Here is a 22,447-nt window from a genome sequence, read left to right as displayed (position 1 = left end):
GACATCTGAGTAAAAGCTTTTCCTGGAAATGAGAGAGAAAAATGTGATGTGTGGATCCAAAAAATGGAGATGGTGGCTCAGCCCTGTGAGAAACCTGCATATTTGGGACAGTCGAAAGCATAATTACAGATGCAATGGGATGTAGGATTTGCTCACCTCTGCAGATGTTCTACTCTGATTGAATGTTGATTGATTCTTGTCTGTCTTACATGACTTTTTGATTTGTGTTTAATGTTGTGATCTTTCTAGACTGCTTAATGATAAAAGGGAACAAGCAAGAGAAGATCTTAAGGGCCTGGAGGAAACAGTGGTATGTCTTAATTACACTTTATTGAGCTTTTTTCCTGTAGGTCTTCATCACTGGTGTGTTACTAAACACTTTCATCTGAGCCCAAGGAAATGACCAATTTATGTCATAACAAGTTAAATTTGTGCATTTTGCCAAATCATTGAAATTGAATTCTAAAATTTAAGATTAAGTACTATTATTGTTGCCTTCTGTGAATAACTATCACTGATAAGTCTAATGGTACTCTTATTTTGCTGTCCTTGTTCCTACCAACCACCTGAAATAACCAGCGTACAGAACAGTGTAGCTACAATTAGGTGATAAAGAGCTGGTTTAGGAGCATCATAAAGTGATTTTTCCTAGTGTTAACATGGTTATTAACTCAAACCCGGCATTTTCTCCTCTGTGTGATGCTCAAAAAATTCAGGTGATAGTGGCCTCAGGATCAGTTGGAGCTCATTACAGAAGCTGAACTATCTGGGTCCTTTCAGCTGTGGTTCCTGGTGGCTCCTCCACACATAAACCTTGTTAAAATAAACTCATATGAGGGACAGATTTAACCAGCCTTTCTGTTATGAACTTCACTGGTCAGATACTCCTGGAGCTTGCATGTAGACTCGATTGGCCCAATTTGCCAAATAAATAAGGCAGCTGGAAATCGGAGTTAGGCAGTACGATACCGTCAGCTTGAAGAAACCCAGATGGTATTTTTAAAATTTTGGAATAAACATCTTTGAACTATCTTACATTAAAATTTTATTCACTTCGTTAGAGTTATAATAATTACAGCAGCAGGAATTGAAAATCAAGCGTAGTGAATTCAAGGAAAACATGAGCCATCAAAAGCCAAACAGTGCCTCATCCCTGCCCGTTGGTGTGGGGAGACATCAGGCTCCAGGGACACTGCGTATTGTGTGGGTGATGGCTTTGAGAAGGAAGGGATGAAGAGTGGCTGAGTGGCTTTGGTGGGATCACAGCTTTTGCTTTGACTGGTTCTCCTTCCCAGCACTGGGCTGGTGAGGAATGATCAGAGGGCTGGAGCCCCTCTGCTGGGAGGACAGGCTGAGAGAGTTCAGGGGGTTCAGCCTGGAGAAGAGAAGGCCCCTGGGACAACTTGGAGCCCCTTCCAGTCCCTCAAGGGGCTCCAGGAAAGCTGGGGAGGGACTCTGGATCAGGGAGGGGAGCCCTAGGAGGAGGGGAAAGGGTTTGACCCTGAAAGAGGGGAGATGGAGCTGAGATGTGGGGAAGAAGTTCTTTGGTGTGAGGGTGGTGAGAGCCTGGCCCAGGTTGCCCAGAGAAGCTGTGGCTGCCCCATCCCTGGAGGGGTTCAAGGCCAGGCTGGATGGGGCTTGGAGCAAGGTGGTGTGGTGGGAGGTGTCCCTGCCCAGGGCAGGGAGTTGGAACTGTATGATCTTCAAGATCCCTTCCAACCCAAAGTATGATTTGATTCTATGAATCAGAAGAAGGGGGCCCCTGGAAGGGGGTCTACTGGGCATCACCCCGACTGGTAGCTCTTGGAGAGGGGTCTGCTCTGCAGCTGGGCTTGACTTCAAGTGGCACACGGTGCCTCTTCTGGGTACCACATCACTCCTGCACATATAAGTTGGGCTTGTAACATATGGTTTCTAGCAGTCCATGAAGGAAGCTTCTCCTTTTTGGTTTCTACTCAGTTTTGCCTTTTTTATTTGAAAGATAAAGCTAAAAAATTTGAGTTCAAAAGCTTGTAGTCGTGGTGGAGCTTATTGAGTTTAATTCCAGTCTGTGAATGGATAACCATAAAATGGAAAAGCTAAGGTTGCTCTTAACAACTTTGGAAAGTCCATTCGATAAGGCTTTGGTGCAGTATGACGTTGGGGTGAGCTGCTTATGCACATAGTTCCCTTTCCTGCACATGGATTAGTGCTTCTGTCCTCCTGGGAGTAGAAGCAGGGTTGTCACTTCTTGTGTCACCCTTCCAGTCTGAAGTTAGGCAATTATTTTGCTGAGCCTGGGAAGCTGATGCATTATTAAAAAAAGCATAATCTGGGGAAGTGCCCTTCTGTGAGCTGCATATATCTCTATAAGTAAATCACAATAAAAATTATCCACTCAAATCTGAGAAGAATTTTTACACCAGAGTATCTGCTTTCTCTTACTGGTTTGTGCTTTTTTTTTTTTTTTTTAAATAATTATTTTGATTCCAGGCAAGAGAACTTCAGACTCTTCACAACCTACGCAAACTGTTTGTGCAAGATCTCACCACCCGCGTTAAAAAAGTAAGACCATACTCTTCCCTTTTTTGCAGTATTCTTGAGGTTTGCTGGAAGCTTTTGGTGCATGTTGTTACAAAATGGGTTATTGTCTTTTTTCAATAACGGTGACTAACAAGATTAAAACTGTTCTGATGTTTATTAGCTTTTATTTGGTCCCAATTTGTTACAGAGAAGCCCTGGTGGTGAAGTGAAATGAACCAGTCTAATTAAGTTCAGTTACAAAATTCTCCAAGGTGGTATTGATGGGTACCAGAAATTACTCAATATAACTTGCACTAATTTACGCCACACTGAATACCACGGCCCTTTATTTCTCTGGGCTTGTGACTCTCCAGTCTTTTCCTGGCAAAATTAGTGTTTGGAAGAAATTAGTATCTTTTTAACTGTTGAAGAAGAGTCAGAACTGCATAAGTAGTCAAAGGCTTCACAATGCTCTTCAGTCCTTTAGAGTAGTGTTAGGGAAGAGGTTTTATACTTTTGGCTTTTTTTAATGTTGAAAACCCATATTACATAAAAATGTCTCCCAGGAGTGGAAAAAAGAGAGAAAAGGGATTTTCCCCTCTAAAATGTATGATTTTCCTGTTCAGGATGCCCTTATAATTGTTCAGTAAGAACAGTTTTGAATGGGTAAAATAAATTCTCTTTAATTTGGGGCTCTGGAAGACCTTTCTGCCTTTGAGAAGCTTAAATTTACAAAAAGCCTAAGCTTCCTCTGGAGTTTCTGCCTGGCTTTGCTCAGTGCTGCAACTCTCTGTGCAGAGTGTTGAACTTGACAGCGACGATGGAGGTGGAAGTGCTGCGCAGAAGCAGAAAATTTCCTTTCTTGAGAACAACCTGGAACAGCTTACGAAGGTTCACAAACAGGTAGGGGTTCTCCTTTTTCCCTTTTCTTCTTCCTTCCTTCTCTCTTTCCTTCCTTCCTTCTCTCATAGAATCACAGAAAGGTTTGGGTTGGAAGGGACCTTGAAGATCATCTCATTCCAACCCCCCTGCCCTGGCAGGGACACCTCCCACTAGACCAGGTTGCTCCTTCCTTCCCTCCTCCCTCCTCTCCTTTCTTCCATCATTCCAAAAAACAAATAAAACCCAGAATAAAGTGTTTGTTACTACTTTTTGTGCTGCTAGGCCATTTCCTAGATGGATTCTCTATTCCTAGTTTTGACTCTTGGTCTAAAGCTTCTCAGAGGGACTCGGAGGTGACTTGAGTGGAGTCAACCCACAGACTATGAAACCAGAAAAATAGAGATTTTCCATGCAGCCTAAGGGCTGGTGCCTCCCTGGGATGCTGAGGTTGGTCGTTTCTGGGCATGTCCATCTCCTGTCTCCTCCCTATTTCATGGAGTTCCTGTTTTCTTTGGAACTCTGCTGTTCAGACAAGGGCTATGGAGAGCCCTTCACCCTCGGTACCCACCATGCAAATGGGTGGTGAAGGGGATGTGTGGTAGGCAAGTGTTTTGGGTGTAGGTCAAGGAAAGAACCTTACCCTCTGCTTACTGGAAGTGTGTCTATGTCAATGGTGTGTGCATATATCTAGGAAGCATCTTGTTAGATAAAAGTGGTTCATTTCTGCCTCTTAGCAGGTGTCAGTATTTCTGAACTGTGTCCCACTGTTCAAGTGTGGAGCACCTGATTTTGATGCTTTTGATTTCATTTTTGAAGAGTGACGTAACACTCTCCAGTGCAGTTTTCTGAAACTGTTAATAGTGAGATTTGCTTTGAGATTTGCTTTACTTATTCCCATGGAAGTGCCAAAAAAGCAAGCAGTGCCGGACCGTGACAAGTGTCTACTAAGGTTCAGTATTTTGAGATTCCCAGTGAACAGATGGTTTAAAGACCTAGTTTCTAAATGTGGAAATCGGAACATGTTAGGAGTGTTTTTCCTTTTACTATTTTGCCTTTTTTTGCACTCAGTTCACGCATCTGCTGCATTTTCAGATACAGATTTTTATAGCTCTCCTTAGCGTATATTTACTCAAAACTAACTAGGAGGTCACATCTCATAAGAAACTTAGAGGGAAAGATGACATTGAATTTGACCTAAAAGTGATATAATCCTGTTTTTATTTCATATTGTAACTATTTCGTAGAACAAGGGTTCAACACTTGCAGGAAAAGCACATTGTGACAATTTTTACTTGGCTTTGTTTGTGTTTTTCTTCTGGCGCTCAGCCTGCACTGGCAGGTGTGAAGCATTTTGATTGTCAAGGAAGGTGTGAATGTTGGTATGTGCTGTTGCTGTAACATGGGAGTTAAATCACTTTCTTCCCTTTTCTCCAGAAAAGGGAGAATTGCTCCTTTGGAACAGTTTTCTGCTGACTTCCAGTAGTGGTGTCATGTATTCAGTAGAAATTGTACTAGATTTTCTAACTTTGCATCAGTTTTTCATTCATCAAAAAATCAGTCCTCTCTCTTGGCTGTTGTTGCATGTAGAGTTAGATGTTGTTCTGATAAAAATCACAGAATCACGGAATCTTCAGGGTTGGAAGGGACCTTTGAGATCATCGAGTCCAAACATACACAAAAAATCCACCCCAACAATCCCGGGCACTAGAGCATGCCCTGAAGTGCCACATCTACACGTTTCTTAAATAACTCCAGGGATGGTGACTCCACCACCTCCCTGGGCAGGCTGTTCTAGTGCCTGACCACCCTCTCAGGAAAGTAATTCTTCCTAATATCTCATCTAAACCTCCCCTGCCCCAACTTCAGACCATTTCCTGTGCTCCTGTCATTACTCCCTTGGGAGAAGAGACCAATACCCACCTCTCTACACCCTCCTTTCAGGTAGTTGTAGAGGGCAATGAGGTCTTCCCTCAGCCTCCTCTTCTCCAAACTAAACATGGCCAGTTCCCTCAGCCTCTCCTCACATGACTTGTTCTCTAGTGATAGACCTTGTCCTAAACATGAGGAGGAACTTCTTTGCTGTGAGGGTGGCAGAGCCCTGGAAGAGGCTGCCCAGAGAGGTGGTGGAGTCTCCTTCTCTGGAGACATTCAAACCCACCTGGACATGTTCCTGTGGGACCTGCTCTGGCAGGGGGGTTGGAGGAGATGATCTCCAGAGGTCCCTTCCAACTCCGTGTGATTCTGTGATAGACCTTGCTCAGGTTTGTATTTAATTGAGGAACGGCATGAATTTAGAGATGCACATAATCATCACATTTATAACTACAGCCTTTAAGTGATGCCGTAACGATGTTTGAGGCATTGATGTTTCTAGTTTACCCTTATGTTGGAGTAGGGATCAGGCAGGTGAGTATGCCATAATTACAGAATCATCATGGTTGGAAAGGACCTCAGAGATCATCAACTCCAACCATAAGATGGAGATGATGAATTTTTAATGATACCCAGTGTTCTCCAAAAGCCATAGTTAAGGACTGATGTTTTGAAATAATGAGATGATCAAATACAAGATGGAGATGATGAATTTTTAATGATACCGTGTTCTCCAAAAGCCATAGTTAAGGATTGATGTTTTGAAATAATGAGGTGATCAAATATTTGTGAAATTCAGGGTATTTCTGCGTTCTGCAGAGTTTCTGCCGCGGTTGCTCTCAAAGCCTAGAAAAGTGGGTATGGTAGAGGAGCCCTCACCCTGGAGTCCTGGAGCCCTCACCCCTCGGGATCAGATCTGTCAAAGTTTTTTAAATGGAATGAACTTTTTCACGGGATGTTTTTGAAACTCTTTTTCTTGCAGTTGGTACGTGATAATGCAGATCTTCGTTGTGAGCTTCCTAAGCTGGAAAAACGACTTCGAGCTACGGCAGAGAGAGTCAAGGCCCTGGAGAGCGCACTGAAGGAGGCCAAGGAGAACGCCATGCGAGACCGCAAACGGTACCAGCAGGAGGTAGATCGCATTAAGGAGGCCGTGAGAGCCAAAAACATGGCACGGAGAGCACACTCCGCTCAAATTGGTAAGGACATGGAGCTAAAGGGTTAGTGGTTGCTCACATACTTCATGGTTGGTCTGTTTGCTCGTGTTTAAATAGAGAGAGCTTTGAAAGCAGCAGAGCAGGGCAAACCGCGGGGTCTGCTTCTCTGCTGCCCAGGCATCTTCAAAGGCTTCCCTTTTTAATAGAATCTGCCCCACCTAAAGTTTAAAGCGCCTCTGCTATTTAACTCAGTAAATAAATGGCATAATGGGTCTTGTGTGCCCTTCTAGTGACCTGAAAACTTGTCTCTTTAAATTAGTCTCTCACTTTCTTCCTCCTCCCCCACGTACTCTCCTTCTGCTTTCATTCTTTCCTTGCCTTTCTGGACCTCGGCCCTTCCTCTCTTTTTCCCTGATCACTCCTCCTTGTGATTTAATTTGAGCTTTGTAGAGTCAAAAAACCTTCCTATATCATTCAAATGCTCGATCTATACGTAGGGTGCAATCTGAATGCATGAATACACTCAAATGGTATTTGAGATGGGGCAATTTTTGCAATGATTTGTTGGAATTGCTAAAGTAGAAGGTTAATGTTTTGGATGGCAATACTAATATTGGTGTCTTAAAACCTGAGAGAGAACTGGGTGGCACACAATGTTTCCTGCTGTATTCTACAGCTTGTAGAAAGCCATTGACAGCTTTGTCTCAACATCTTCTAAAATGATATAAATAGTCAAATTGTACATAGAAAGTACATCAGTGACAATAAGTGAGTCCCTCCGTTGTGTAGATAGTCCATAATCTTCACAGAGATGAGGGACATGCATGGATTGGTTAAATGGCTCTGTCATGAGCAGAAAATGGATGTATTTGTTGTTGGCCAAGGGAATTTGTTGTTGGTAAGGGAATGCCGTGTTCCTCAGAGCTAAATTACAGACTGCTCTGCTCCTTGTTTGGAAACACTGGGGTTTGAACCAGAGGAGAAGGTGAGGTAGAAAACCTTGTGTGAAAGCTAAATGTCTTATTTGGTTTCCTGCTTTTCCTCTGCAGCCAAGCCCATCCGCCCTGGTCACTACCCAGCGTCTTCTCCGACGGCTGTCCACGCCATCCGAGGGGGAGGGATGTCCAACTCCAGCTACTATCACAACACCAAATAAACGAGAAGTAAGACCAAACTCACTCACTCTTCTGTTCTTTCACTGATCACCCAGTTTCCTTACATTTCACTCTTGCTTTCAGAAGACCCACAGTATTTTTTTTTAAATTTATTTTTAGTAGGACTCATTTGCTGATATCTTAAGTGTGAAAATTAGTGATTTAAGTGAGTGCCTTGTTAGAATGCTCTGCAAGCTGCTGCTGAGACTTTTTATTATAATGACTTACCACTTGAAACTTTTTTTTTTTAAATAAACTGAAATGCTCTGAAATCTGTACTGAAATTCACACATAGAGGTGTGAAGCTCATGTAGTAAAAATAGAGTTCCAGAGGTTCCTTCTGCCAGTAGAATATTCTGCTTTCTGTACCATGAGTGTGTTCCCCTGCTGTGATATCCCAGCCTGGGACAGGGGGAGAGCGACCGTCAGTGGCAGCAGCACAAAGCTCTCCAAATTTGAGTGTCACAATTTGGCAAACTTTACTTTTCTTTCTTTTGCTTTGCGCTCTTATTCAGCCTTCAGGGGAAAAAAAAAAAAAAGTAAATATCTTACTTTAATTGCAAGAGTTTGAGGGTTTCTCCTAAGCAAAAATCTCCCCTGGAAAGATGAGCAGCATACTCCCATGAGACTGCTTCATATACCCTACCTCTCCCATCTATTTCTTTAAATGCTCATTCTTTTTGAGCCATTTGCTGTTATTTTAGATGATAACTTTATGTTACAGGCAAACTAGGAGTTGGATGGCAGTGAATGGCTGTGAAAAGCAGTGAACTGCTGAGTTGTCCCTCCAAGTTTGCCTTTTTTTCCTCCTTGAGGATTAATCCTCTCTTCTGACTCTCCTCTGATAGTATGTGGTTTCCTTGAGGCACTTGGCATTCTTGGGTGGTTTTTTTCTTTTCCTTTTTTTTTTTTTTTTTTTTTTGGAGAATGTTTCATGTCACGCAGGCAACCCATCCATCACGTCACACTCAAGCTGTTATTGTGTTGGTGCAGATTGTTTCTGTTCATTGTGTTTTCCACCAGCCCTGTAGCTGCGAGCAACATATTTTCGTTGTGGATGAATTAGGGCAAGTCTTTGCTGAGTGTTTTTGTGCATTCTGCACTGAAATTGTGGGGCAAGTCTTTGCTGAGTGTTTTTGTGCATTAGTTCATTCTGCACTGAAATTGTGACTTTTCCACCTCCCAAGCAAGGTAGTCTCTGTCTGTCTACTTCATTGCATTCCCACCTCTGGGAAAGAGCAAAGGGAAAAGAGTGAGATACAGAGGCATGTAAAATATTTTCCAACATTTATCATAACAGCTGCTCTGTGGGGAAAAAAGCTGCTACCTGCCTAAACTGGGTGGGCCTTTAACATTCCATCTGTTAGAAAATTAAGTGTAAACTCTAACAGGCCACATGTTAGGTATTAGCACATGTCAAGTGAACAACTGTAGATTAATGAAAGTTATTAACCAAACAAATAGACTTAAAACTAGATGGGTGTATTACAAAACAGGACTTTGGAACTCAATAAAAAGCAATCAGAAGGCATAGAATACCCACCGAATGTTTTAAATGCCCAAGTCCTAGATTTGAGGGTGGTGGAGGATGAGCAGGTTCAGGCCAGGCTTGGAACATGTTGCAGAGGAGCTCTTGGCCAACGGGGGTGGAGAAAAAGAAGATGAAAGATGTTAGAAGAAATGGGCTAAACTTACGGATTTATGGGTTCTGAAAAAATTAGGAAAAAAAAATTCTGAAAACCAAATGGAAGCCCTACAGGTTGGAATGAAGCCATTTAAAAAGTATGTATGTGGGGTTTTTTTCCTTAATTGACAGTAGTGCTCCTTTGTGGCTTTTGCCACTCTAATTTCCTTATTGCTGGAGATTGAGTTAAGGGCTGGCTGTGTTTTGCATTACATATTATGTGTACGGCAACAATTTGACGTGTTGTGGGAGCTGGACTCAATGATCCTTACAGGAACCTTCCATCTTAAGACCTTCTATGATTCTATTCTATGATTACTCCTTCAAAGCACTATATTTTAGGCTTTATAATTGGTTTTTAAAGTCAGTCAAGTTCTAGATTGTTTGCACACATCTTGAAAGGTGTCTTGAAGATGTAGTAAACGAAGGCGGGGCAGTGATTAAAGAAGGTCAGTTCTCATCATTTTTGGTCCTTTGGTTACGATTATTGGCAAATTGTAGTTATTTGGTTGCCAAAAGGATCTGGGGAGTATCAATAACCTGAATTCTGAGCTTGTTGGATGAAAGCAGAGGGCCTGAGGGAGAATATTAGTAAAGATACTACATGTGCAGGGAAAAATTTATACAGATAATTTCCGAAATATCATTGAGACATTTCTGTGCTCTCTAGAACTGCCCCATCCTTTGATCAGCATTCTGAGCTTGTTGGATGAAAGCAGAGGGCCTGAGGGAGAGTGTTAGTAAAGATACTACGTGTGCAGGGAAAAATTTATACAGATAATTTCCAAAATATCATTGAGACGTTTCTGTGCTCTCTAGAACCGCCCCATGCTTTTGAACGGTGCATTTCTATCCAGCTAGAATTAGAGCAGAACTTTCTTTTATATCCATTTAATAGCAGTGAAATAAAAGTGGGGTTTCTACATAAATATTTGCTGCCAAGTACCGTACCCTATCTCTGGAATGAAAATTCTATCCCAGGATGAGGGACAATTTATCTTACATTCACCCATCAGTCACAGTAAAGATAATAGACACTTACTACTGTTAAGACTGGTCAGTGATTATGATTCATTAACACAGTAACAGCCAGTGTTGCTTTTGCTGTTTTTATGAAGTTCATTGATAAAATTTCTTCTGCAGAGCTGGCCAAACCCATGAGACTCATCAGGACGAAGTTCAGACTTTGCCCAGTCTGGGCCACGTTGCCGCGATGCAACGAGCGTGATGTAAGGAGATGATTTCTCCCCCAGAAAGCGTAGCATTTGATGAGTAACAGTAGCAGATGGGAGCGAAAAAACATGTAGGTGTTAATAAAACCCGGTCCTGAATTTGCAAGTTGCCAGTATCTGGCTTAAACAGGAGACTGGGGAGGCGAAGGCGTGTCTGCAAAGCTCGGAGAGAACTCCTTGCTCTTTACACTGCAGAAAATACAAATGCCATAAATTTGTTACCTGGGGCATGCCTCAACCCAAGATTTTGGAAAAGATGAGGAAGGGAATTCAGTGAACAGGATGAGTGCTGCAGTACTAGTATTTTTCTGAACTACTTCTTATCCTTCTCTAAGAATTAAAGCACTGGAATTGCTACAACCTCGTAGTTAAATTTATGCCAGGATTTCATGGAGACGGCCTTGGGGATTTCAAAACGTATATTTCTATAGCGCGGTTTTGAGGCTTTTCCACCTCCCAAGCAAGGTAGTCTCTGTCTGTCTACTTCATTGCATTCCCACCTCTGGGAAAGAGCAAAGGGAAAAGAGTGAGATACAGAGGCATGTAAAATATTTTCCAACATTTATCATAACAGCTGCTCTGTGGGGAAAAAAGCTGCTACCTGCCTAAACTGGGTGGGCCTTTAACATTCCATCTGTTAGAAAATTAAGTGTAAACTCTAACAGGCCACATGTTAGGTATTAGCACATGTCAAGTGAACAACTGTAGATTAATGAAAGTTATTAACCAAACAAATAGACTTAAAACTAGATGGGTGTATTACAAAACAGGACTTTGGAACTCAATAAAAAGCAATCAGAAGGCATAGAATACCCACCGAATGTTTTAAATGCCCAAGTCCTAGATTTGAGGGTGGTGGAGGATGAGCAGGTTCAGGCCAGGCTTGGAACATGTTGCAGAGGAGCTCTTGGCCAACGGGGGTGGAGAAAAAGAAGATGAAAGATGTTAGAAGAAATGGGCTAAACTTACGGATTTATGGGTTCTGAAAAAATTAGGAAAAAAAAATCTGAAAACCAAATGGAAGCCCTACAGGTTGGAATGAAGCCATTTAAAAAGTATGTATGTGGGGTTTTTTTCCTTAATTGACAGTAGTGCTCCTTTGTGGCTTTTGCCACTCTAATTTCCTTATTGCTGGAGATTGAGTTAAGGGCTGGCTGTGTTTTGCATTACATATTATGTGTACGGCAACAATTTGACGTGTTGTGGGAGCTGGACTCAATGATCCTTACAGGAACCTTCCATCTTAAGACCTTCTATGATTCTATTCTATGATTACTCCTTCAAAGCACTATATTTTAGGCTTTATAATTGGTTTTTAAAGTCAGTCAAGTTCTAGATTGTTTGCACACATCTTGAAAGGTGTCTTGAAGATGTAGTAAACGAAGGCGGGGCAGTGATTAAAGAAGGTCAGTTCTCATCATTTTTGGTCCTTTGGTTACGATTATTGGCAAATTGCAGTTATTTGGTTGCCAAAAGGATCTGGGGAGTATCAATAATTTGAATTCTGAGCTTGTTGGATGAAAGCAGAGGGCCTGAGGGAGAGTGTTAGTAAAGATACTACGTGTGCAGGGAAAAATTTATACAGATAATTTCCAAAATATCATTGAGACGTTTCTGTGCTCTCTAGAACCGCCCCATGCTTTTGAACGGTGCATTTCTATCCAGCTAGAATTAGAGCAGAACTTTCTTTTATACCCATTTAACAGCAGTGAAATAAAAGTGGGGTTTCTACATAAATATTTGCTGCCAAGTACCGTACCCTATCTCTGGAATGAAAATTCTATCCCAGGATGAGGGACAATTTATCTTACATTCACCCATCAGTCACAGTAAAGATAATAGACACTTACTACTGTTAAGACTGGTCAGTGATTATGATTCATTAACACAGTAACAGCCAGTGTTGCTTTTGCTGTTTTTATGAAGTTCATTGATAAAATTTCTTCTGCAGAGCTGGCCAAACCCATGAGGCTCATCAGGACGAAGTTCAGACTTTGCCCAGTCTGGACCACGTTGCCACGATGCCACGAGCGTGATGTGAGGAGATGATTTCTCCCCCAGAAAGTGTAGCATTTGATGAGTAACAGTAGCAGATGGGAGCGAAAAAACATGTAGGTGTTAATAAAACCCGGTCCTGAATTTGCAAGCAGGACGAAGTTCAGACTTTGCCCAGTCTGGACCACGTTGCCACGATGCCACGAGCGTGATGTGAGGAGATGATTTCTCCCCCAGAAAGTGTAGCATTTGATGAGTAACAGTAGCAGATGGGAGCGAAAAAACATGTAGGTGTTAATAAAACCCGGTCCTGAATTTGCAAGTTGCCAGTATCTGGCTTAAACAGGAGACTGGGGAGGCGAAGGCGTGTCTGCAAAGCTCGGAGAGAACTCCTTGCTCTTTACACTGCAGAAAATACAAATGCCATAAATTTGTTACCTGGGGCATGCCTCAACCCAAGATTTTGGAAAAGATGAGGAAGGGAATTCAGTGAACAGGATGAGTGCTGCAGTACTAGTATTTTTCTGAACTACTTCTTATCCTTCTCTAAGAATTAAAGCACTGGAATTGCTACAACCTCGTAGTTAAATTTATGCCAGGATTTCATGGAGACGGCCTTGGGGATTTCAAAACGTATATTTCTATAGCGCGGTTTTGAGTCAATTCTTACAGTTTAATCATAGAATTGTAGAATGGTTTGGGTCAGAAGGGACCTTGAGGATCATCTAGTTCTACCCCCCTGCCCGGGGCAGGGACACCTCCCACCACACCAGGTTGCTCCAAGCCCCATCCAGCCTGGCCTTCAACCCCTCCAGGGATGGGGCAGCCACAGCTTCTTGGGGCAACCTGGGCCAGGCTCTCACCACCCTCACACCAAAGGGTGTTATCTAATATAATTCTGCCCTCTTTCAATTTAAAACCACTACCCCCATCCTATCGCTACACTCCCTGACAAAGAGTCCCTCCCCATCTCTCCTGGAGCCCCTTCAGGTACTGGAAGGCTGCTCTAAGGTCTCCCCGGAGCCTTCTCTTCTCCAGGCTGAACAACCCCAGCTCTCTCAGCCTGTCCCCACAGGAGAGGTGCTCCCATCTTTCCTGTTTTAATACAATTAGTTGAAATGTATTCTTCAGTGTAAATCTTACAAAGTTTTTTTAATTTTGTGGAGAGAAGTATTCTGATAAAACTTTAAAGAACAGCACTCCCCACGCGTGAACGGCTGCAAATCGTGTCATGTGGGTGCCTGTACCTGAGTTTCTCTGCTGGGCAACTACAGAGCTCAGTTGTAAATTCTGTAAAGTTTCTAAATGTAATTAAACACAGCGCAGGTTTAAAAAAAAAGTCAATATTAAGTTTTTTAAGCAATACCAGGAATTAAAAAAAGAACAACTATGGTATGTATTTTGCTTTAGATAGGGAAAAAAAAAACACCCCAAAGCAAAACCCAAATTGTTTTGACTGTTTCTCATGCTGCCCCACGAAGTTTACGTCAAAAACTGCACAAAACTGTCAAAGTCACTGTACAGTCTGGTTTCATTGATGGAGACACTGAACAGTACTGGTCCTAGTATGGACCCCTGAGGGACGCTACTGGTCATCAATCCCCATCTGGACATTGAGCCGTTGACCACTACCCTCTGGATGTGACCGTCCAACCAATTCCTCATCCACCAAACAGTCCACCCATCAAATCTACACCTCTCCAGTTTAGAGAGCAGGATGTTGTGAGGAACTGTGTCAAAGGCCTTACAGAAGCCCAGATAGACAACATCCATCGCTCTTCCCTTGTCCACTGATGTATTCACTCCACCATAGAAGCAGAGATCATCTTTGAGTCTGCTTTAATTACATCTTAGAATCATAGAATAGAATCATAGAATCATCTAGGTTGGAAGGGACCTTCAAGATCATCTAGTCCAACCATCAACCTAACAACCAACCATCAAGCCCAACAAGCCAAAAAAAAACTATCTTGGACCTCACCTGGCTCCGCACACAGAACAGAGGGTCCGTGGCAGAGCTCAGGGAGAGCATGGATGATAATATTCAACACTTGTGGCTTTGCTGGAGAGCACTTCAGGTGCCATATGCAAACTTCTAGGTTTGCTGTCCCCATTTTTGCGAGTCCTTTCTCAACGGTTGAGCTGGAGGATGCTCTGGAGTCACCAGACCTGTGGGTGAGCTGGCAAACCTTGGACAGACAGACCAGTAGCAGAAGGGGTGATGATGTGTGTCCTTCCCTATTACAAATCTGAAGGAACCTGGTTATCTGCCTTCCTAATATCTGCCCAAACTTGTCTGACACCTCATTTCAAAAGAGAAGGAAAGGACTGACAAGAAGACACACTAACGAGTACTGGTCCGTCATGGCCTACGGAAATTATTAAAGCAACTTGCACTGGGATCTGTATTTGTGAAATATGTCTGTCTGTCCCTTATCCTGAAGGCTCTGGTATGTTCCCAGCACCTCCCCATCCTTGAGCAAGATGAATAACTATATTTAATTAGCCAGACCATAGTTAATCTAGCCAATAAGATGCATGAATTAATAATCATCCTGGTTTCCTTTAAGGTGTTAATAAGGATGACAATTAGGAGCCAACTAGGACTCCCACCATTAATTTAGGGTAAATGTAAAAACACCAATGCATCAATATTTATGTATTTATTTATTTATTTTTATATCTTCAATATTGACAAAGTTTTTTTAAATAACTCTATAAGAAAATGCTTAATTGAGGAAAACACATCTCTCTTTGTAAGGCTGATTTGATATTAGCTAATGTACTAAAAAATGTGCTCAGCACATTCAGTTACTTATATGATGCTTTCCATATGGCTAATGAGAAATGTGTGAGAAAAAATTCAAATCCAGGAGTTTTTTAAAGCCCATGTTTCGAATGTTTTATAATGAACTTCAAATCACCTTTGTGCTTGGTAACGTGCCTTGAACTTTGCTTCTGGATGCAATTACTATTAAATTAGTGAGGAAGAGGCCAGTATAATATGCATATATGGTATATAAAATTATACAGTATAATTTTATAATATATTACCAGGATATTACATAAAATATTTTTATATATTTCTGTAAACACATAATCTTTATATATGTAGGGGTGTATATATATATTAGGAAAGCACCTCTCTGTCAGGAGACATATAAAACAGAAAGATTGCTTGGGATTTGTATTTTTTCAGCCTTTCATTTTATAATAAGTTTTCAAACTCAACTGCAGTGACTCTCCTTACTTGTTGCATATGATACTCACACGTCTGCTCTTCAGCGTATCCAAGTGCCGAACCGTGGAGAGAAAATTCCTATTAACAGAGAGATAAAAGGAAAAAAAAAGTTAGCCCTTTAGATAGTGTTTCAGGCTGTATTTAGGCGAGACATAACGCTGTGCTACAGGTGGCAAAGAATGCATTTCATCAAGAGAATTGTTTCCTTATGACTCTGCCAATTTGTGGGCTGGAAAGACAGATCCAAGGAAACTCCTCTCCAAGGGTTAGAAACTGAAACCCAGATTTCATTAATTGTTAAAATTGGGCTTTACGTGGCTCTTTGGTTTCTTTGCATCCCATTTCTGTGCCTCGTAGGTGTCGGGTGATTTGCCAGGGCGCGCGTATCTTGCTTCCTCTAATTGTCCTTACCTTTCTTGCTCTCTCCTGACAGGTCAGTTCCACTTAGCATGCTAAGGACTGTCATTAAGTCACTAGCTTCTTTTTTCTCCCTTCCCCTTCCTCAACCCGATCCACATCCCCATCATCCTGCGCGTCCTGCAGCCATCTGCAATGCACCGGTCCCGGGTCTTTTGAGCTTCGTAGGATTCTCCACGTGTACAGAAGTGTTCGGCTCGACTCTTCTACAGATACTTGTACAATGTATTTAACATAACCATCTAAAGTAAACGGTAGGAAGTCTGCCACTCAGAATCTCTCACTGACTGCGTTTGACCCCTTAGCGCTGGTTTTAGGGTTGGGGCTTCTCCGATGCTTTCGCCAAGTCCTCTGTTTTGCAGCAGTAAATCCCGACTTCTGGCATCAGAGAGTTAATGATTCCATGACCAAGTGCCATCGAAGGCAGGTGATTGTGCTCTGTCATGACTGATTTACTGTATAATATACATATTATTTTATATTTTTAGGGGAAGAAAATGTGCTGCTATATGGTTTAATTTTACTGCTTACATTTTCAGAAGTAAATTTCCCCAAAGAACCATTTGTAATATCCTGATAAAAATCTTTGGACTGTATAAAATAACCTTTATTGCAGTACCTGGTAAAGATCAAACGGGATGCAGAGAAATCTGTTAGTATAGATCTAGGTTTTTTGAAGTTTGGTAGTTACATGAATATATCTGTGTGGTCTATCTGATTAAGATAATTAATTAAGATCTGATCTGCTTGTAGTTCTCCCTACGGTGGTGGGTTTTCCTGGAGTGTGATGGCTAGCCATGTGTTTGTAAGCGTTGTTCTCTATGAAATTTTGAAGGCTTTCAGAATGCTGTGGAAATCTTGTCTTGGAAAAGCTGACAAGCATCCTCCCCCCCCTTCCCTCCCCCTTTCCCACTCCCCTCACGCCTTCGGGAAGCCCCGATCCGTTCACTCAGGAATTCAGGTACCGGAGTGAACTGTCCCCTACCAGAACAGACGCTACGTTAAAGAAATAAAAATAAAATCCTCCAAACCTTACCCCTTCCCTTAAAAAAAAAATCATAGAGAGTCCTAAAGGAGGCAAAGAGTCGTCTGCTCGAGCTGTCCTTTGCAGATCAAATTTGGGAATACGCTTGTTAGGAGGCGGAGAGCGTATTGCAGGGGGAAAAGGATGTCATGAGAAGCTCCACCAAGCAAGTGGTGGTAAGGATGAGACCCCCTTCCTTCCCCTTCTCGGATCTCTCTTGCGTGCCAGAGGGAAAGTTTCCATCTTCTCAGCACTGGGGGGCACTGGAATCGTTCTGGGAAGGTTCCTCAGGCAGGCAGAAGCTCCTGCTCCTCCTCCTGCTTCTGTGCCACACACACATATCCTCCTCCTGCACCCCTACCTCTAACCACGCAGGTTCCAGGAAGGGTACGGCCCAGCATAGCCCTCTGCTCTTGTTTTGCAGACATTTGCTCATATTTAATTTAAGATTGACTTTTTTTTTTAATTATTATTTTTATTTTAATCTCCGGACGTGTTTGTTAGTAGACGTAGAACTATTTAGTGCTCGGTGCAGAGCGTTTTGAAAGATTGTGAATTGACTTTAGGTATTTTTTTTTTTCTACTGAAATTAATTAGGTTGTTGCAAAGCGAGTTGAACTTAATTTAACTGTTGTTTTGTTGTTGTTTTTTTTTTTTTCACATTGCACTATTTTGGGGAGCGTTTTGCTAAAAATATTTAATGAAGTTGCAAATTTGCATGTATTTAATTTATTTTGTATTTTTCAAAGTTTTATATTTTCTTTCTTTATGTGCATGTGCACTGCCAGAAGAATGAACTGTGAACTTGCCATATGCAATCTTTAATAAAAAGTACTAATTGAGAACTACTCTGTGCTACCTTATCAGCCGTTCAGAGCTGAAATTTCTACCATGAACTAATAACGATCTTCTTGGTTTTGGTTCTAAAACACTTGTCTTGGAAAAGATACCCAACTTAATTGCTGTCAAGGATTTTGTACCGTAGGAGAACTTTGGTTCTTTCTCTGGAATTCATAGTTTGGTGCAGAATTAAGTTGTAGATGCAGCATTAGCTTAAAAACTGTGTGAAGTTCCTCGCAGCATCGCCCTCAGTTTGGCAGTTGAGAGGTCTCTCTTCGGCTCGAGTAATTAGTTACCTTTGACGTCGCTTAATTGCGCTAGTGCTGATCAGCCAGTCAGTTCACCTAGCAAAAATAACCTCAAGTTTCTCCAAGTTAACTTTTTACATCAAGCCGGGAGGAGGACTTTCTAGGAGTGAAACTCTGAAGGGATGCCTGAGGCTAAAATGCTCGAAAAGAAATACAGAAGGTGTTTACTCAATTGGAAATTATTAATTCCCTCAACGGAACTTAACTCTGCTTATGTATAGATTCTTGGTTTGTAAAGCCTATTTTAATTAGGCGACTTAAGTTTGTATTGCTGGTTTTAGGGTTGGGGCTTCTCCGATGCTTTCGCCAAGTCCTCTGTTTTGCAGCAGTAAATCCCGACTTCTGGCATCAGAGAGTTAATGATTCCATGACCAAGTGCCATCGAAGGCAGGTGATTGTGCTCTGTCATGACTGATTTACTGTATAATATACATATTATTTTATATTTTTAGGGGAAGAAAATGTGCTGCTATATGGTTTAATTTTACTGCTTACATTTTCAGAAGTAAATTTCCCCAAAGAACCATTTGTAATATCCTGATAAAAATCTTTGGACTGTATAAAATAACCTTTATTGCAGTACCTGGTAAAGATCAAACGGGATGCAGAGAAATCTGTTAGTATAGATCTAGGTTTTTTGAAGTTTGGTAGTTACATGAATATATCTGTGTGGTCTATCTGATTAAGATAATTAATTAAGATCTGATCTGCTTGTAGTTCTCCCTACGGTGGTGGGTTTTCCTGGAGTGTGATGGCTAGCCATGTGTTTGTAAGCGTTGTTCTCTATGAAATTTTGAAGGCTTTCAGAATGCTGTGGAAATCTTGTCTTGGAAAAGCTGACAAGCATCCTCCCCCCCCTTCCCTCCCCCTTTCCCACTCCCCTCACGCCTTCGGGAAGCCCCGATCCGTTCACTCAGGAATTCAGGTACCGGAGTGAACTGTCCCCTACCAGAACAGACGCTACGTTAAAGAAATAAAAATAAAATCCTCCAAACCTTACCCCTTCCCTTAAAAAAAAAATCATAGAGAGTCCTAAAGGAGGCAAAGAGTCGTTTGCTCGAGCTGTCCTTTGCAGATCAAATTTGGGAATACGCTTGTTAGGAGGCGGAGAGCGTATTGCAGGGGGAAAAGGATGTCATGAGAAGCTCCACCAAGCAAGTGGTGGTAAGGATGAGACCCCCTTCCTTCCCCTTCTCGGATCTCTCTTGCGTGCCAGAGGGAAAGTTTCCATCTTCTCAGCACTGGGGGGCACTGGAATCGTTCTGGGAAGGTTCCTCAGGCAGGCAGAAGCTCCTGCTCCTCCTCCTGCTTCTGTGCCACACACACATATCCTCCTCCTGCACCCCTACCTCTAACCACGCAGGTTCCAGGAAGGGTACGGCCCAGCATAGCCCTCTGCTCTTGTTTTGCAGACATTTGCTCATATTTAATTTAAGATTGACTTTTTTTTTTAATTATTATTTTTATTTTAATCTCCGGACGTGTTTGTTAGTAGACGTAGAACTATTTAGTGCTCGGTGCAGAGCGTTTTGAAAGATTGTGAATTGACTTTAGGTATTTTTTTTTTTCTACTGAAATTAATTAGGTTGTTGCAAAGCGAGTTGAACTTAATTTAACTGTTGTTTTGTTGTTGTTTTTTTTTTTTTCACATTGCACTATTTTGGGGAGCGTTTTGCTAAAAATATTTAATGAAGTTGCAAATTTGCATGTATTTAATTTATTTTGTATTTTTCAAAGTTTTATATTTTCTTTCTTTATGTGCATGTGCACTGCCAGAAGAATGAACTGTGAACTTGCCATATGCAATCTTTAATAAAAAGTACTAATTGAGAACTACTCTGTGCTACCTTATCAGCCGTTCAGAGCTGAAATTTCTACCATGAACTAATAACGATCTTCTTGGTTTTGGTTCTAAAACACTTGTCTTGGAAAAGATACCCAACTTAATTGCTGTCAAGGATTTTGTACCGTAGGAGAACTTTGGTTCTTTCTCTGGAATTCATAGTTTGGCGCGGAATTAAGTTGTAGATGCAGCATTAGCTTAAAAACTGTGTGAAGTTCCTCACAGCATCACCCTCAGTTTGGCAGTTGAGATGTCTCTCTTCGGCTCAAGTAATTAGTTACCTTTGACGTCGCTTAATTGCGCTAGTGCTGATCAGCCAGTCAGTTCACCTAGCAAAAATAACCTCAAGTTTCTCCAAGTTAACTTTTTACATCAAGCCGGGAGGAGGACTTTCTAGGAGTGAAACTCTGAAGGGATGCCTGAGGCTAAAATGCTCGAAAAGAAATACAGAAGGTGTTTACTCAATTGGAAATTATTAATTCCCTCAACGGAACTTAACTCTGCTTATGTATAGATTCTTGGTTTGTAAAGCCTATTTTAATTAGGCGACTTAAGTTTGTATTGCGTATTGTATATTCAACTTTTGTACCATTTTTAAGTCTTACACATTTTATATATAGAAAGGAAACCCCCACATCTGCTCTGCAGAGATTGAACCCTGTCTCCTGCTGTTTCCACTGCTCGATGCTTTCTTACTTTCTTTGCTCTTTGACCGTTGTGTTATATTTATTCTAGGCTACTTTTAAAATGGTGATTTGTAAAGTGCATCTTAAATTTCACACCTTAAAATGTCATGCATGGGACAGCTTTTGGTGGGAATACTGTTCACAAATGGGAAACGTGCTTCAGATGGAACTAAAGTGCATACTCTTCTTTTTTGCTAGTAATTAAAAAGCATTTCTTGCTCACCTGAGCTTCTCTCCATGATCAAATATCTTGTGTTTGTCCTTGAGTTCACGTTTCACCAACTTGTTTTCTCAAAAGCAAGGAAAGTCTTAAACCTGGAAAGATCTTGGCTGATACATTTTTTTAAGTTTGTATTTAACTCAACAAGGGTGAGAGCGGATTATCCTGAACATGTTGAAAACTAAAAAAATAAGTCACAAAAAAACTTCACTACGGTAATTTCTGCCTACAGAACCTTATGAGTTTTGTTTTATATGGCCTAAGGGACCAAGTTGCACGTTTGGTTGAAATGTTGATAAATAAGGCTTGGAAATATAAGAAATAAAGAATTTCAAGCTGAACATGGGTATTTAAACCAAATGGTCGTGCCGGTCCAAAAGGAAAAGGCCTAATCAGATTTTCCCTTATTGGAGGAGAGGGGCGTTGTGTAAACAGGAATGAAGTAGATCTCCATTGGGAATGGAAGGGATCCAAAAAACCAACGGGCAGGATAATCTTAATCTCCCCTTGCTTTGATTTTTTGGTCCTCACTGTGCCTGTGCGAGGGGCGAAGCCGGTTCCGCTCTGGCTCTGGCCATCCTGTCCATTGGGACACTTCTCGTCGAGGGAGAACCGCGGGGGCCGAGGCATTCTGTAGAATTATACCTGTCTAGTTTGTAAAGTGTGTAACGTGTACTGCAGATGTGTAATTCTCTGGGCTCTGTGTATCTTTACAGTAGTGTTCAATTTAGGAAAAAAAAAAAAAAAGAAATAAATTGTGGACACGTTTTGCTGGTAACAAGGGGAAATTTTTTTGCCATTGCATCAAACGATGCTGAAATGTATTAAAAACTCTCGATAGCAGATCTCACCCTCCTTCCCCCATCCCCTGGAGATAAGTCTTTTATCTTCGTTCTAAAATTCTATCAGAGATGGATGGATACACTGGCAGACTGCATGATGTATCATTCGAAAAACGTTAACAGTGGAAAATAAAATGGAACTAAACTTTGCGGTGTGCGTGTCGTGTGGCATCTCTGTTGGAGGGGTGCTCGGCCCTCGGCCTGTCAGGGTCACCCCCTTCCGTGGAGTCACCGTCCCAGGCCACCATCTGGAGTTAAGCCTTTCTTCTGAATCTCTAGAAAGTAATTAGAAGGCTTGGGAAATGGACACAGGGTTATTATTTTAATTTTTTCTATACATAATTGCATCTTCTCTACTACCTCTCCATGGAGATCTCCCTTCTTCATACTTTTTTTCAGTAGCCTGGATGATGATGGGGAGACTCTTCCCCTCACCCTCTGTGTGCACTTCCATTTTTATGGGAATATTACATTCAGCAAATGGAGTAAAAGTTCTTGCGTCTGTCCCGCCTCCCTTGAGTCCTGCTGAGGAGCTTTATAAAACTTAT

General features: G+C 41.7%; 1 protein-coding gene across 1 annotated transcript in view; it reads left to right on the top strand.

Moving 5' to 3' along the window:
• KIF5C (kinesin family member 5C) overlaps window positions 1-18,002 on the top strand; it is a 93,237-nt gene extending 75,235 nt beyond the window's left edge. Inside the window, exons 21-26 of the mRNA XM_014941184.1 lie at window positions 250-310; window positions 2,473-2,544; window positions 3,301-3,405; window positions 6,239-6,455; window positions 7,463-7,576; window positions 16,153-18,002. Of these exons, the coding sequence (XP_014796670.1) occupies window positions 250-310; window positions 2,473-2,544; window positions 3,301-3,405; window positions 6,239-6,455; window positions 7,463-7,569 (562 nt within the window). The 3' untranslated portion in view covers window positions 7,570-7,576; window positions 16,153-18,002. The remainder of the gene's footprint in view (window positions 1-249; window positions 311-2,472; window positions 2,545-3,300; window positions 3,406-6,238; window positions 6,456-7,462; window positions 7,577-16,152) is intronic.
• Window positions 18,003-22,447: the final 4,445 nt, after the last annotated feature.

This window comes from Calidris pugnax, unplaced genomic scaffold (assembly GCF_001431845.1).
Source record: "Calidris pugnax isolate Ruff unplaced genomic scaffold, ASM143184v1 scaffold60, whole genome shotgun sequence".
Classification (NCBI taxonomy): Eukaryota; Metazoa; Chordata; class Aves; order Charadriiformes; family Scolopacidae; genus Calidris; species Calidris pugnax.
Note: the sequence above shows the minus strand (reverse complement) of the source record. Positions and strands in the feature narration are given on the sequence as shown.